Source organism: Macrosteles quadrilineatus, unplaced genomic scaffold (assembly GCF_028750875.1).
Source record: "Macrosteles quadrilineatus isolate MER2022 unplaced genomic scaffold, UCM_ALF_1.0 Scaffold_1__1_contigs__length_201487025, whole genome shotgun sequence".
Lineage (NCBI taxonomy): Eukaryota > Metazoa > Arthropoda > Insecta > Hemiptera > Cicadellidae > Macrosteles > Macrosteles quadrilineatus.
Window position 1 is genome coordinate 36,035,953 of NW_026542594.1, and position 16,279 is coordinate 36,052,231.

The following is a 16,279-nucleotide window of genomic DNA, read 5'->3' on the forward strand; positions in this document are numbered from 1 at the left end:
TTGAATTAGACTCTAGATAAACGAATGCCGATGCTTGATGGCAAATCTGTGCTTGTATACCTTGAATTTTAGACCAAGGTCTGTGATTTCTTCTTTCACTGATTTAATTTTGAAGTCATTCCTAATTGTAGTGTTGGATACGAACCAGGGTGTGCCAATAATTCTTCTCAGTGCCTTAGCCTGAAATCGTTCAAGAATTTCGATGTTGGATTTGCTCGAGGTCCCCCAAAGTTGAATTCCGTATGTCCAAATTGGTTTGATCATAACTTTATACAGTAAAATTTTGTTAGCCAATGATAATTTTGAATTCGTACCTAGTAGCCAATTGAGTTTACGAAGTTTTAATTCCATTTGCTGTCTCTTGCACCAGATATGAGATTTCCAATTTAATTTTTTGTAAAGAGTTAGACCTAAATATTTTACACTGTCTGCCTCCGTTAAGGCTACATTATTAATGGTTACTGGAGGATTGTACCCTGTTCTCAGAGTAAAAACAATATGTTTGGACTTGTTTTCGTTGACTTTTATCCTCCACTTTTTAAGCCAATATTGAACTCAGTCAAGGCAGCTTGTAAATTTATGTAAGCGACTTGAGGGTCCACATGACTCGACAACAGTGCAGTGTCATCAGCGAACGTAGTTTTAACTTCTGTTTAAACTCAAAACCTCTCTCCCTCACTCTATGTAAAGGGTTTTTAAAAGCAAAATGATTTGGACCGATCAAGAAAGTTATTGAACAGTTATTATTTTAAAACTGCTTGAGTCACCTGTTCAGGTTACATAATTCCTGGTTATAAAAATTTGGTAAACCAGGTGATGAATTGGGATTGCCAGAAATTAAATCGATCGAGAGCTGCAAAACCATTTCGGTCCGTGGTACGAACTCTATTTTTTACCACAATATACCCTATTACCTATCTTTTGCAGCCAAACATGTTTTTTGTAAACCGACGTAGCCTAAAAGTTTTATGTCTTAAAAATCAATAGGAAATAAGTGTATTGTTCGATTGGAATAATGTTACCAATGATATACTATAATTTTATTGTTATGATGTTTATTTTATGGTGTTGATAACAGTATACAATTTCAATACTCAAAACGGAGTTATACAAAATGCAGGTCAAATGTTGAAATACCTTTTTCATAGTAACCAAAACAAAACGCCTAGTAAACTCAAAGTCAGTTATTTAGGCTCCATGGCATGAAATATATTAAGCAACTTTTTCATGAAGATCTGTCTCTGTACCTTCATCGTTTCAACTAACAGTTGTAAGAATATTATTATTATTTATTGCCTTTTCTGTAAAAATATTAACGAAATAAATATTTTATAAAGGTTTTCAACATTTTTTCACTGGAACCAATATTTAGGCCTACACTTAAACATAATGTTATATATGGTACCAAAGGGAAACAATGGTTATTTTGGGAGTGGAACCACGCTGATCGGTATAAAAATCCCAGAGAAATTGATGAAAATCTATAGAAAAAAATACATTGGCACAAACGAATTGAGAACCTCATTCTTTTGTTGGTAGTGCGGAAGTCGGTTAAAAATACTCACAAGTAACAAATACAATAGATGGCTATTCAAATAAAAGAACAATTAATTTAATTATCAACATCACATTAACTAAACTAGAACAATCGCAATAAAACACTGGTGTTACAAATACTGAAATACAGTTAGCCGAGGCTCTGCACGTACAAATCACGCTGTATGGAATCAAGCTGAGTGTGAGTGTCGTGGTCGTGTGTAGGCCTATGTGCCAAGGTGGTATTCCTTGCTCGCTGGTGCTCAGTGCTGGCGCGCGGCGGGGCGCGCGGGGCTTGTGGACGCGCGTGTGAGAGCTATAACGTGGTAAGAGTGTGTTTGTGTGTGTGGCTGTACGGTGAGACCTCTAGCGCTCCTAGCCTGACCGTACTGAACTACGTGGGCAGCACGCAACTTCGCCGTACAAGCGCTCGAACATACCGACCCCTATCCCGCGGAGAATCTACTAAGGGAGTATGTTTAATCTATGCTATTACTCTCTCTACTGTACTTATAATCAGTGTGCGAATCGACCGCCAATCTCACTTCAACACTTCTCACATCGACACAATTGCTGTTTTATTGTAAAATTATCGGATTTAAAAAATGTATATCCAATATGCTGCTATACTGGGATGAAAACCTATTTGGCACACTACATTTCTTTACAAGATGATTTTTCACATTAAAACTGCAAGAAAATTTGTCTTTATACGTGTTAACTAGCTGTTTTGAATTATATACATAGTTTTAACTGACTACTCGATTCCCGTACGTAGGACGGGCTAACACCTCGTATATATTAAAACGTGACGAGGTTTTTTTAATTCACGATTCTGAATCAATTACTTGACAGATTTTCACGATTTTTGTGTTGAAAGAAAGATAATTTTTAGAACTAGGGAATGTCGAAGCCATAATTTTATAAAAGGTATAAAATTACCTGAGTACTGCCAGAATGATCCTGTTGGTCCTTACGGATTACGCGTTTCGAGGAGCTTAAGTCCTCATCATCAGATCTTGTACAAGAAACACATCTATCAATTCGAAAAGGTCATCAAAAGTTTAAATATACAACACGGACACATAATAAATAAACACATTTTACAATTACGGGTAGGCCTACCGACAAAAACTTGCGATGTCTGACCGCACAGTTGTAGGTTAAAGTCATGACTGCGATACGGGAGGTGGGCCGGCGGTGGACTTTGTACTTCTCGGCTCTTTGTTCATCAGCTGTTCTTGGTTTGTTATTAAAGTATCATACAGAGCGTTGGACTGGAAACTGATTTTGTCGTTTAATAATGTGTTAGGTTGGGTTTTGGTAGTTTTATAAATTTCGAACTCTTCTAAAGCGTCCATAATCCATAATTTTAGTTTAGGGTTTCAGTTTTCTAGAAATTAAGTTTTAATTTTTTTTAAGTCTAGCAGCCGACGTAAACATTCTAGACTAGCTCTTGCTATAATACCATTTGCTTAACATGTTGTGTTACCATGTGCTGCAAACATTCAGCGTTCGCAACACAAATTCAGCATTTGTTAAAACTAACAGCTGGTTGAGTATAAAAATATTCCAACTATGAGGTTAGTTTATTTACTCTGTGATTTTGTCATTGATTATGGGAAATAAGTAAGATTCTATAATCATTGCTGAATACGAATCTTATGAAACTTTTGGTTGCTACTCAAATGTTTGGGGAAAGGTTGGTAAATAACAATGGTTTTAATTCATCTTGGCAGGTTTTTTTTACAATAATCATTGCTGAATACAAATCTTATGAAAATTTTGGTTGCTACTCAAATGTTTGGGGAAAGGTTGGGAAATAACAATGGTTTTAATTCATCTTGGCAGGTTTTTTTTACAATAAATTTTGAACAGCTTAAACTATGCTTGATTAAGGAATAGAAATATTGATATAACTATATACAGGTTTATGGACTACTCAATTCCCGTACGTAGGATGGGCCAACAGCTCGTCTATAATTGATTTTAATTTGATAAAATGATTTATCCACAGTTAATTTTTGGTGAATAGAATCACCTATGAACTTTCAGTTGAGTCAGAATCCACTAAAAAGAAATTAAAACATACCGGTAACTATTTTACCAAAAATCTTAATTTACCTTTCCACTCATTGCATCATCAAGAAACTTTGTGTGGTCTGAGGTCCCAAGCCCTTTGATACTGTTTCCAAAAAATGCAGCAGAGAATGTGCTTTTGAACATGACTGCTGGATCATACTGGACCAGTGTGAACAATAGAGCTGGTCCCTGAAAACAGTTTGGTAGACAATAAACATAATTATATGCTCTGAAGAAATAAATTAACAAGACAAGAAGAGGAATTTGAAATTGATCTGAAGAAAGTTAAACTGTTATTTAATCTTAAGTGTTGTTACTTTTACAAAAAAATTACCCTTATAAAATATTCAGTAATCTCTGTAATTTTAGAATAAGGGTAATCTCCTGATAATCTATAATCACTTTGTGATGCAAGACAATTCTACAGCTAAACAAATAACTACTAGTTGATTAGACTGTGTGTTTTAAGGTAAAGATTTATAAAATGCTTGAAAGTTTTTGTTAATTTTTTTAAAAGATCACTGTTACTACTTATTACCTATAGTCTAGGCGCTAGACCATGTCCGTGTGCACTTATACGTCCCCTAAGTTTTGTCGCGGGGCTTTGTTTATTTAACACCTATGGGAGCTAAAATAACAACTGGTCGCATGGTCCAAATCATGGTCGATCGGCCGCCTTATTGGAAAATGGCCGCCAAATTGCTAGATTATTTATGGGAATACGTATCCCCGTCCCCAGTGGTCAGATTTTAATTTTGTAAAGCTCATTTTACTCCTTAACCGAAGGCAAAAGAACTTTGTCATTATACTTGTATTGCTAAACCCATTATTTATTGAGATAAATTTTTGTAAACATATCAGTGACAGCTAGAAAAAATAATCTTGATCCGAACAGCTGTTCGTTATTTCATATATGATTATGTGATAAAAATTGGACAAAACTTGACAAAAATCGCACAAAACTGCATTTTTGAACGTCCGTACTTTTATTTACAAAGTAGTGAGGCCATATTTTAATGGCTAAAGACACTCTCGCCAATCCAGTGAATACATTAAAATGACTTCAAGGATCTTGATAGGTACTCTTGTTTTACTGGAGAAGATAGCGTAAAATGCTATCTTGAGTGTTACAGACAGACAGAAAGACAGACAGACAGAAATAGAGATAAGACTCGTTTCTGCTTCTTTAATGTATAAAACGTAAAAATAACCTAAAAATATATAATTCTAAGCAATGTACAGACAAAACTCTAATTTTATTTATATAGATATTATCATTTTGAATCTATATATTAAAACATATTAGTTTTTCTTTTCGAAGTCGGCTTAGCTCTTCTACCTGACCAATTTTCATAAATTTGGACTTAAATTGAAGGTGTGCACGAACAGATTTCACATCAAGCATCGGCATATATTTATCTACATTCCCACTCGGCTTATACATAAACGAAATTTGCTCCCCATGTATTTCTTTTCTTATGGGAGTTAAATTTGGGTTTTCTTTTCCGAGTTCGTTTGGCTCTTCTACCCGACTGACTTTTATGATTGAGGTTTCACTTTTATGATTTAGGACTTTTATGATTTGACGAGTGTTAAGCAAATGCAAGGTGACCAACCAACATAAAAATTATTTTTATAAGGTTTTTATATTATTAACAATCAATAGCTACAGTATTGTTTATGTTTTTGAATTTTTGATATGTTTTAGAATCAACATAATCAGTAAATTATAGGCTTTAATTTGATCTATTGATCGTTTGGATCAGTTAAGTTCCAGATGAGATACTGTATTACTCAATCAAAAAGCATAAATCTGATTATTTCTTGATATCGAGTTTCATTTTAGATATATTACTCCATTCTAATTACATAATCCTACATAATTTTGGTCTAAGAACCTTAAGTAAAATAGCGGCTTTTATTTGAACTAGTGATTTTTATGATTGGACGTAAGTGAAGCAACCACTAGTTTTTGATTAAGCTTTTAAAAGTTGGGGACATTATTCTCCCAGCTTTTGAAACAACTCCGGGCAAATTTGGTTGGTAAATACTGAGTTATTAGCAAAAATTCATGAAAACTTCAATAAAATGAAAATGTTATTAATAATTCCTTTACATTTTCTTGTATTACTTAAGTGTTATATACACAACTACATTAATGTAGTTGTGTTTCTGTTTGCTTCTCACTTTTGCCCCTCTGGATAAGGACATTTTAGATTTCAACCCAATTTTTACTTTTTTTTAACAAATGTTGTTTTGTCAAATATGCATTCCTGTTATGTTTTCAACTTACCTCACTTAAATAAATCCATAAAACTCTTTTAAAACTGTTATTATTATCATTACAATTTATTATTTTATGGACATTAAAACTTATACTGTATGACAAAATTTATTTTTTTTAATTAATTTTATTATTTAATTAAATTTAATTCATTTTTATAAATATATTTTTATTTAGGCCTGATTAATTTTAATTCTTAAATTTTTTTGTCAACCAATTTCTAAAAGGAAGTGTGATAACTTTCAAGATTTGATGAACTTGTACTACTGGGTTCCTAGGTTGTGGTAATCCAGGGTCCCTGGATGCACTCCTACTACTACAACCATGAGTGGGTGGTCATGGAGAAAACACTGGACATTCCCACACACACTCTCATTTTATATAGTCTATATTTATTTTTATAGAATACGTAAAACATTTACCACTAAAGGATGACCAAAAATATTAGGATCCTGGAGGATTCCAGAGTCGATGATTCGATTTCCCCGCAATACAGCTTCTTTTCTAATCTCATCTAAACTTTTGGATGGGAGCTGCTTTTGGAAAATTGGATCATCTTGAAACACCTTGTACAGCTTTTCCTGTAACATATAATTAGAGAAATACCATTCCGAAAATTTCAAAACTCAGTTATTTTCTGAGGACAAAGGATGGCTTTGACTATTGATTTAACTAGATTTAACAATCCAGTCATACAGTTTATTTTTAAAAATATTGTAAGAAACTAATTTTGCTTCTTCAGGCAGCTTATTAAAATTTTTTATACAATTTAACTTACGTGAATGTTCGGTTTTTGCCAATCTGTGCTGCAATACATCTATTTTATCCCTACCTCTTGTATAGTGGTTGTGTACGTCTTTTCTGAAAGAGAATTGATCTAAGTTTGACTTAGTATATATTAGAATTTGGAATATATAAAGATTTACTATGGTTGGTATCCTGAAATTAATGAAAAGAGGTTTACAGTGTGTAGCTGAGCATTCTCCAGCAATGCTTTGAACCGCCTTTTTTGGAGTATAAGGATGTCATTAATATGTGGAGAGTGGCCCCACAAAATAAGACCATATAGTAAGTGTGATTGAAAGAGTCTAAAATATGCCAATCTAAAATATTCTTGACTAACAAAATCCTTAAGTTTCCACAGCAAGCACCTCACTCTTGAAATTTTGTTACAAACAGATTGTATGTGTGATGACCAATTTTATTTTGAATCCAAATTAAATCCTAAAAGTTTAACTGATTCAAATTTTACCTCTGTTTTGAGACTGATTGTAATATATTGTGATTGATCAGAATTACAAGATAGTCTGTTTGCAGAAAACCAATCATATGCTCTCAGTTCAGCCTCTTGGCTAATTAAGCGCAGATGTTAAAGAAAAAGGGCCCTAGTACAGAGCCCTGAGGAACACCGGTTTCAACTTTTTCAGTTTTACAACATTTATTTGTAATCGATACAAATTGAAGTCTATTACATAAATACAAAGAAATTAGAAGCATGGCATCATTAGTGATGTCATAAAAACATAGTTTGTTCGTTAGGATATCTAAAGGAACCGTGTCAAAAGCTTTACTTAAATCACACAAAACTAATGACACAGATTCTTTCCTTTCTAAAGCTTCAAGAGAATGGTCAACTAAAGTGAGAATTGCTGAGGTTGTGGATTTACCTTGACGAAAGCCGAATTGGGAGTTAGACAAAAGGTTATTTGTTTCAAAGTAATTATTTAATTGATTATACATTACTGCTTCAAATATTTTGGAAAAAATAGGAACAATTGAAATAGGCCGATAGTTTTGGACTAGGTTTTTATCACCTTTTTTGAATATTGAGATTACTTTCGATATTTTGAGGGATGGTGAAAAATATCCCTCCCTCATACAGATATTTAATATAAAAGCTAGAGCTAATACAACCTATAGTCTTTTTCAAAATATTATTAGAAATCCAATAATAATCCATTGATTTAGAATTTGTTAATTTTGCAACAACTTTAATTATATCCGACGATGAGACCTCTGACCAAGAAAATGTTCTATTTGTTGAGTTGTTTTGTAAAAAAACTTCTGGTTTTTTAAGGGCTTTGTGGTATTACTTTACTTAATTCTTTTATTGAATCTAAAAAATGAAGTGAAAATATAGCTGCCTATAATCTGTACAACTAATGATTAGTTTTTTTTTTTTTTACAGTGAATTTCAACTTAACAACACAGCCAAATTATTGTATTACTTACCTATATCATTTAGTTTATTAACTCAAAATACTCGTTAACAAAATAAGAAGTTTTTATTTCATTTTTGTATGCATAGGGAAAAAATGTCTCGTATTTAAAATAGTTAAAAATGGTGAATCTAAATAGATTTATACCAATTTTAAATGGCTTTCACCAGAAGACAAAGAATGTAGTGATAATATTGGCTGTTTCAGTCTATTTATGAGTTGGGCCTAACTTATTTTAAATCAAAGCTTGTGGGGATTGCTAATTGCCTCTGTTTACGGATTAAGAAGAAGGAAGAATCTTTTAGATCTAAATGAGGAATGAATATATAGATTAATCCTTCATAAAAAAGTACATACAAACAAAAACAAATTTGACAGATTTACAACTTTTATTTAAAGGCATAATGTTACAGACACTTGGAGTGTACCACTTGGAATGGTCCTGAGGTGTTCCCTTAGAAAATGCTCTCCAATTCATGTACAACTAAAAAGCTATGCCTATACTATTAATATGATTGTTATCTTACCTTAAAATCCAAAACATCACTTGTTTCGGTGTATTCTTTTAGTTTCTCAACAGAAAAAGATGCTTGCTTTCTATAGAAGTTTAACATGTTGCTATACAAAAAAGCTGAAAAAAATCATATATTTAGCTTAATTTTGCAAATAGGTTTGGGAAAGTGATGCATGATTATGAGATCTTCTGGTTTTCAAATGGTTTTAAGTATATCAAAAGAATTTCATTTTTGAAATGTTCCATTTCAATTTTCACTATGCTTTGACTTTAAATGCTTTGAATAGTTTTATTTTGCAAACGCAAAAAACTAACAAGTAAGTTACTAACAATAACCTTGTTTAATCTGTAGCAAAACAATCGTTAACATGCATTATTCATTACAGTATTAAATAATTATATATAGTTGTAACTCTTGTGCCAATGCCAGTGGCATTTTTATAATGAAGTAAATTCAAACACTTCTAAGAGAAAGCAAAAGAGAAAGCCAACCCCATTAAAATTGTTCGCATGTGCCGGGAATTGTACCTGTCTCTCCCGCACCGAAGTGTGAGATGCTACCACTGAGCTAGCAAGACACCCTTAGTTTCTTTGGTAGTTGTCAGTTAGTATCAATGCTTGCATTGAAAGGTTTAAGTTAATTTTATTTTAGGTTGTCTATTTCTAATTAGGCCTATATAATTTACTTCACATTACATCAGTCCATTTTTCCCTTTTAATGTTAAATAGTGACAAAATTGCACAACCTCAAAAAAGTCTAGGGCTGCACTTTAGTTTACGTCCTACACTCATTCAAATGAAAAATATCAATATATAGACTATTCGATATATCGATTATTTCATTTCAAACTTGATACTGGTATATAGAATGAAATAACAGTAGGCTAATTGATATATCGAAAATTGCATTAGAATGAGTGTAGGACGTAAACTTAAGTGCAGCCAAGTCTAGTTTATGTTAAGTGGATAAAAACAAAATAACATTTATACATTTTGACCTTTTTATAAACTCATGAAAATGAGGACACAAATTACAAATAGACATTATGTAAAATTATAGGAAAAATGAAACTTAACCCTCCAAGTGTTATGTGTCGATTTTTCGACTCACAAACACTGTTTACGGCAAAGGCTCTATGACTGACCAAATCGGATTGAACTGGATCGAGTTAGGTATCGTTTTATTTGGCAGATTCTAAGCTTTCTCCCGAGGTCTGTCTCTAAGCGCTTTTTTTCTCGAGCCGATCATAATTGTAGCAGACAGCTGACGTGCGTATTTGTAAACAGCTTGGTTAACCTCACACCGATGACTGATGTGTTTTATTACGTTTATCATTGTTTTAGTGTTAAAAATCAAAAGTAGTGATATACATGGTGCATTATAAGAAGATTTAAGTGATTTTGAAGGGCTGGTTGATGATCCTGAAGAAGAAGGTAGTGATATTGATGTAAATTATCAGCCAGATTCCTAGCTATGGTTAGGCTATGCATTCTTAGCTAAACGCTATGTACTGAAATCTGTTTTTTGCCCATAACTTATTTATTTGCAAATCTACTATATATTATTATATATTTGTAATCCTCATAAAATTTAGAACAAAGTGGCTATTTTCAAATATTTATAGGCCTATAATTTATACAAATTCATTGAGCGCAAACTTATTTTTTTTTTTTAATTTTCCAAAATATGTTTTTTTTTACCTAAAAAAATTTTTTGAAACAAATGTTCCTTATGTTTTATGTATAATATTGAAGCCCATGATTTTCCAAACAAAATGGTATATAGAACAGTATAATTAACATTGTTTTTAAGCTTCTCAGATCCGTTTTAATAATACCTTGCAAATGCGCAAAAAATAGGCAAACATTAAGGCCAAAACTAGGTACACTCGGAGGGTTAACAATAACAAATCTAAGTAAAAGTATTTAACAAATTTAACAAAATAAATTACCATGAACTTTTGTTTTAATTAATGTTCCCTTGTTTATTATCAAACTAAACTGAACTTAACTTAGGTAACCTACCTACTTTATCCAACTGGCACCAAAGTGTAAAAAATTCTTCTTAAAAAAACCTTCTCCTCAACTCATGCCTTAAAATGTTCACATTCAATACCTTACATACAATCTAGTATAGCATGTTAACAAAAAATAGCTTATATCAAACTAATACTAGTTAACAGCCCGTGCTTTGCCACGGGAATAATGTCAGCAATAAAAGAGATAATAATTTTAACAATTTTAATAATTTGAATATTAGTTTTAATAATTTTAATATACTTATGCTATTGAGATGTTAAATTTGCTTATGTATATCCCTACATTCATTATTTTTTATTTAAATTCTGTATTAAAATGATCAAATACTAAACAACACTGGTGAGGTTAAAGGATTTTATTTTTTTTCATCTAGTAAAAAGTTAAAATAGATTAAACAAAATATGTTTCATTTTAAGTGTGCAAGAGTTCTTTGTATACCTACTATATTTTTTGTATAGACATTTCGGTCATTTCTTAGGTGCCCATGATCCTTTGTATCCGATATGTAGAAACGTAAGCCATTGAATGATCTTGCTCTACTGGCTGCTACGTAGAGCTGTCCGTGGGAAAAAACGGGTTATGGTAGGTATACACCGATTTTAGCGATTGATTGCCCTTGGACCTTATTTATTGTCATTGCGAATGCAAGGATTACGGGAAACTGAGTTCTTTCAAGTTTGAATGGCAATAAAGTTCCAGAAGTTGTTAGATGAATTCGTGGGATAAGAATCCTTTGTCCAATCGAAGTCCCCGTCAGAATTTCACAATCTATTGAGTTGCAGTACAGGTTTTTCACTCGCATTCTTGTTCCGTTAATTATTGCTTTAGATGTGTTCAAATTTCTGATTAGCATTACTATAGAATTTTTTTTCAAAGTCAGTTTGTGAGGTGGTAAGCCACTTACAGTCAAACTATTGAGAAATTCAGTTGGGATTGTAGTGTGAGCCATGTCATCATCTGCTATCACCTTGTCAACACTACAGTAGTCTATTTCTTCACCAGGTAACTTTTTTAAAATGCAATTATTAAACAGTCTTCATTTCTTGGTGCTAGTATAGCTCTCTCAGTAATGTCTGAAGTTGCGATTAGTTTATTAAGATCTTCGTAAATATCTTCAATTACTGGGCCAGAACTAATTAACTGGGTGGGTATTTTCATTATATCCTCTCCCAAATCAACTTCTATGTTTAGTTCACCATTACCGACTGTTCTAAGAAACTTTGAAAACTCTATTTCACTATCCAATACCCTCATGTTTTTAGACAAACTCAGTTGTTTAACGCACCCCCAGTGCTCGTAAGATTTAACGCATTGTTCAATTATCGTGGCTGGACCAGCGTGTGGTACTACTGGTAGTGTTTGGCGAAAGTCTCCACACAATAAGATAACTTTACCACCAAACAATAGTTTCTTATTTATTTTTGTTTCGCATAAGATCTCAAAGTAATCTATCGATAATGTTTAAAACATATACAGGACACATATAGATATTTCATCTATAATTATTAATGAAGACTCTATAATTATTTTAGCCTCAGGAATGTTTGGTTTGATACCAGATGTTGAGTTCTCCAAGATGGGTATAGGCAATTTAAAAATATTGTGAAGAGTCTGACCTCCATCTAGGAGGCTGGCTGCAATGCCACTGCATGCACATGGAATACACTGTTGTTGCATTGATCGTAGTTTGCACAGTAAAGCTTTTTGAACAAATGTTTTTCCACATCCTGCATGTGCTGTTAAACAAAATACGTTTGTAGAAGATGTTTCCTTTAGTATGGCTTCTAAAACAGTTTCGATAATGAATCTTTGCTCATCATTTGCTTTATTGTACATTTCCTTAAATAAACTGTCTTGTTCTTGAGCATCGAATGTGTTTCTTTTGATAGTATACTGAATAGGAATAGGTAAGCCGAGTTCTTTACATGACGTATTATGGATGATTCAAATATCCTCTATTTCCAATAGGCATAAATTTATAGAGCTTTGTGTGTCATGGCGTAGTTTGAAATCTTCAAACAAGTAATCTTTAAATTCTTCCCAAAGTTCTGCAGCAATTGTTGGAATGTTTAGTCCACAAATAAATCCTAAGAGTTGACGTAACTGGTATGGCATTTGTGTCTCCTTGGCTTCATTGAGTGATTCACGCCATTCGTTATTGTTGGTTGCAATCTCTCTGGCATATGCAGCTTCTACAAAAGAGTTGTACCTTACGCTGTTGAATGTTAGCAAGTCCTCAAAACATGATGGACCACGGGCATGCAGTAGAATGAGGCGAAGATGGTATAGTTCTGGTTGTTTTGGGTTGACAATGTATAACCTCGTTATTGTTGTTTATGCTCCCTGTTTCCTCCGTTTCCAAGTTCTATTTATCGTGTCCCAAGTATAGTTTTGAGGAATTTCAGTGTACAGGAGATGTCGTGCATGTGTATCAGTTTTGTTTGAATCAAAGAAGGCTTGTAGTTTAGTTTTCTTGGGATCAGCAATAACACCATCTTCTTCTCCCTCTTTCAAAATTACTGTCTGTTGGTCAGGTAAGTGTATATCTAGACGAATCACTGAGTGAGTTTGAAAATGGATTTTGTACTCAAATATACGCCAAACAGCTTCAGTTGAACCAACGTAACGGCCGTGTGAATAAGAATCAATCTCATCATAAACCAGAACACTGCTGTTTTCTTTTGAGAATTTTAGTGTTGCACAATCATATCCCTTGTACACATACTTGTATATATATTTAATGCCTTTAACAGTTGTGCAGACCTCTACGTTCATATGACAGTTGAACTTAATTAAAAGGTATGGATTGTATGGAACTATATATCTATTGTCTATAGTATGTCCACGAACGTCGACAACGATGTCATTATCGCGGCGTTTAAATTCAGGATATCCATTTAGATTGTCTCTAGTGCTATTGTTGAAAGCTTTTGGGAACTGTTTTGAACACTTTCCCTTAACCATGCATGGGGAGTTTAGGTTTAGTGAGCCACATGGCCCATGTACCGTGTGATTTTGCACCAATCTGTGAAGAGGAGTTGCATGCTCATTTGGGTCAGGAATTTCATCAGAAACAAATTTATCAATATCTGCAATATTGTGAATCTTATCATCATTGTCAAGTGTCAATAAAATATGAGCATGGGGTAAGCCACGTTTCTGAAATTCGATAGTATATATCAATGCTGCTATTCTTCCAAATACATGTTTCTTTGTAAGGCACATAATAAGTTCTTTAAGTTTACAATGAAACACACGCACGACCAAATCTGGTATGGTCATAAACAATGAGGGCTTTCAAAACTTTTGGACAATAGCCATAGCATCTAAATAATGTTTATGCATATTCCGTGGAGATCCAATAAATGAAGAAGGCAATATTATTTGTTTTCCAACAGCATCGTCCTGAAGACCACTTCTTTTGTGCACAAAGTCAGCAATATTCAGATAAAGATCAGCACGTAGGCTGTTTTGATTGAAACGAATATAGTTTAAACGTGTGCCCTCAATCCTACAATACATGTCCACTGTCCATTGCAGGTAGAGTTTTTGTGATCTGTGCAATAGGCTGAAATCTGGACGAATCGGGTCGCCGGATTTCTACCCCCGGATATTTACCCCCATGAAAAAACGCCTACGTCATTTTGACGTCACGAGGGGCGGGGCCTATACACGGTCGAGAAACAGCCCGCGACTGGAAATCTACCCCCGGACATCTACCCCCCATGGTCAGCTCTGTCACGTATCGGCCAATATTCATTGTTGTAATTGATTTTATTGACTGTTTTATGTAAATCAACGGCTCTTCGGTTAGTAATTGCCCTCTAATATCTAGTATTACGCATGTGATATGTTATTGTCTTGTTTAAAATTATCTATCTTCCTAATGGAATAGGCTGTAACAGCCCTTTTTCACCCGAACTAATTCACCGATTTTTATGATCGAGGTGTAATTTTAAATCTTAAGATCTAGCGGAACGCAAAATGGTAATTAAAACTATATTACTAGAGAGGAATTAATAATGAAATAATTAATTAATTTATTGGTCAACCAGTGGCAGGCTTTTTATCAACATTTGATTGCACTGTATTCTTACCTCTAGTAATCAGAAAATAGCCTCTTTCAATGATATGTATTAAATTTCACGATCTGCGCTCGTGCATACGCCGTGTGTAGCTGTTACTGTATGTGAAAGTTGGCCAAACATATAAATCACTGCCTGGAAATAAATCAAATGCTTTAGGGTCAAACTTTTGAAGCCCTTTATCAAAATATCGTTTTAATTACCAATTTGCGTTGCGCTAGATCTTAAGATTTAAAATTACACCTCGATCATAAAAATCTGTAAAGTAAAGTTCGGGTGAAAAAGATTAGGAAGATAGATAATGTTAAACAAGACAATGACATATCACATGCGTAATACTAGATATTAGAGGGTAATGATTAACCGAAGAGCCGTTGATTTACATAAAATAGTCAATAAAATCAATTACAACAATGAATATTGGCCGATACGTGACAGAGCTGACCACGGGGGGTAGATATCCGGGGGTAGATTTCCTGGGGTAGATGTCCGGGGGTAGATGTCTGGGGGTAGATGTCCGGGGGTAGATTTCCAGTCGCGGGTTGTTTCTCGACCGTGTATAGGCCCCGCCCCTCGTGACGTCAAAATGACGAAGGCGTTTTTTCATGGGGGTAAATATCCGGGGGTAGAAATCCGCTACCCCGACGAATCGCAAGCCAATAGGATGCGTACTGCAGTAATGTAGATTTTTTACGTTGATTTACACTACAACGGTCATGTTCTGTTTGGGGTTTCCATCCAAAGTAACCATATGGGAACAACAGAGGATAGGCCAATGGGTCTAAAGATGGCTCAGTCACAGAAATTTTACGAACACCATTAGATCTTGAATATACTCTTAAGTTTCTCTCAGCAGGGGGTGCACCATCTTCTGACCGGAATATAACAGCCACATCTGTTTGAACGGCATCATTGTAGCGTCTCCTGTCACACAGTTTGTCTTCCACTATATGCATAAGAATTTCAGAGTCATATTTACAACACATATCTGCCACAGTTCTAAATGAAGATATGAAGGGATTGATGGAATAAAGATATTCACTTAAATCATGCATCAGCAGTTGGTCGCATTTCACATTGGACCTTTGACCCATTCTGTGAGTAACAGCGGTGTTTGCGGTGTTTACGTCGTATATATAGAGTTGGGCATACTTTGATTCAATGTTAGAGGGTATTAACGGTCCAATCCGATGGTAAAAGGAGTCATGGATCTTAAAGTTATATATACCACCAGATGTTGATTCATCTAAGTGAGACTCAGAACTCACCATAGCAAAAGCTGAGTTGTATGATCTTATATTATTCAAATAGTTTCTTGATCGTTTTTTTGTTTCTTTTACATTTGATGTACAGTAGTCCCGTTGATAAGATTCTCCATAAACTCCGAATGTTGATAAGGGGCTAATTTTACCTTCCCCTTGTGACAACATAAGGAGAATGGATTTGTGTCCCTGCTAGTCTGTTCTGACTCGAAATTCAAAGATTTGCAGTAGTGACAAATCCAATTTAATGATCCCAA

At 33.9% G+C, this 16,279-nt stretch overlaps 1 protein-coding gene across 8 annotated transcripts in view; it reads right to left on the reverse strand.

Annotated features, from left to right (window-relative positions):
* Positions 1-16,279, reverse strand: part of LOC128982747 (peroxisomal acyl-coenzyme A oxidase 3-like) — a 177,620-nt gene that overhangs the window by 145,050 nt on the left and 16,291 nt on the right. For 6 of the 8 annotated variants that reach the window (XM_054401695.1, XM_054401699.1, XM_054401698.1 and 3 more), the window contains 3 exons: positions 8,649-8,752; positions 6,325-6,483; positions 3,661-3,807 (listed from right to left, as the gene is read on the reverse strand). In XM_054401695.1, the coding sequence (XP_054257670.1) occupies positions 3,661-3,807; positions 6,325-6,483; positions 8,649-8,735 (393 nt within the window). In that variant the 5' untranslated portion in view covers positions 8,736-8,752. Of the gene's footprint in view, positions 1-3,660; positions 3,808-6,324; positions 6,484-6,680; positions 6,764-8,648; positions 8,753-14,772; positions 14,793-16,279 lie in introns of those variants that run through there. The other 2 variants (XM_054401700.1, XM_054401702.1) reach the window with 2 other exon arrangements.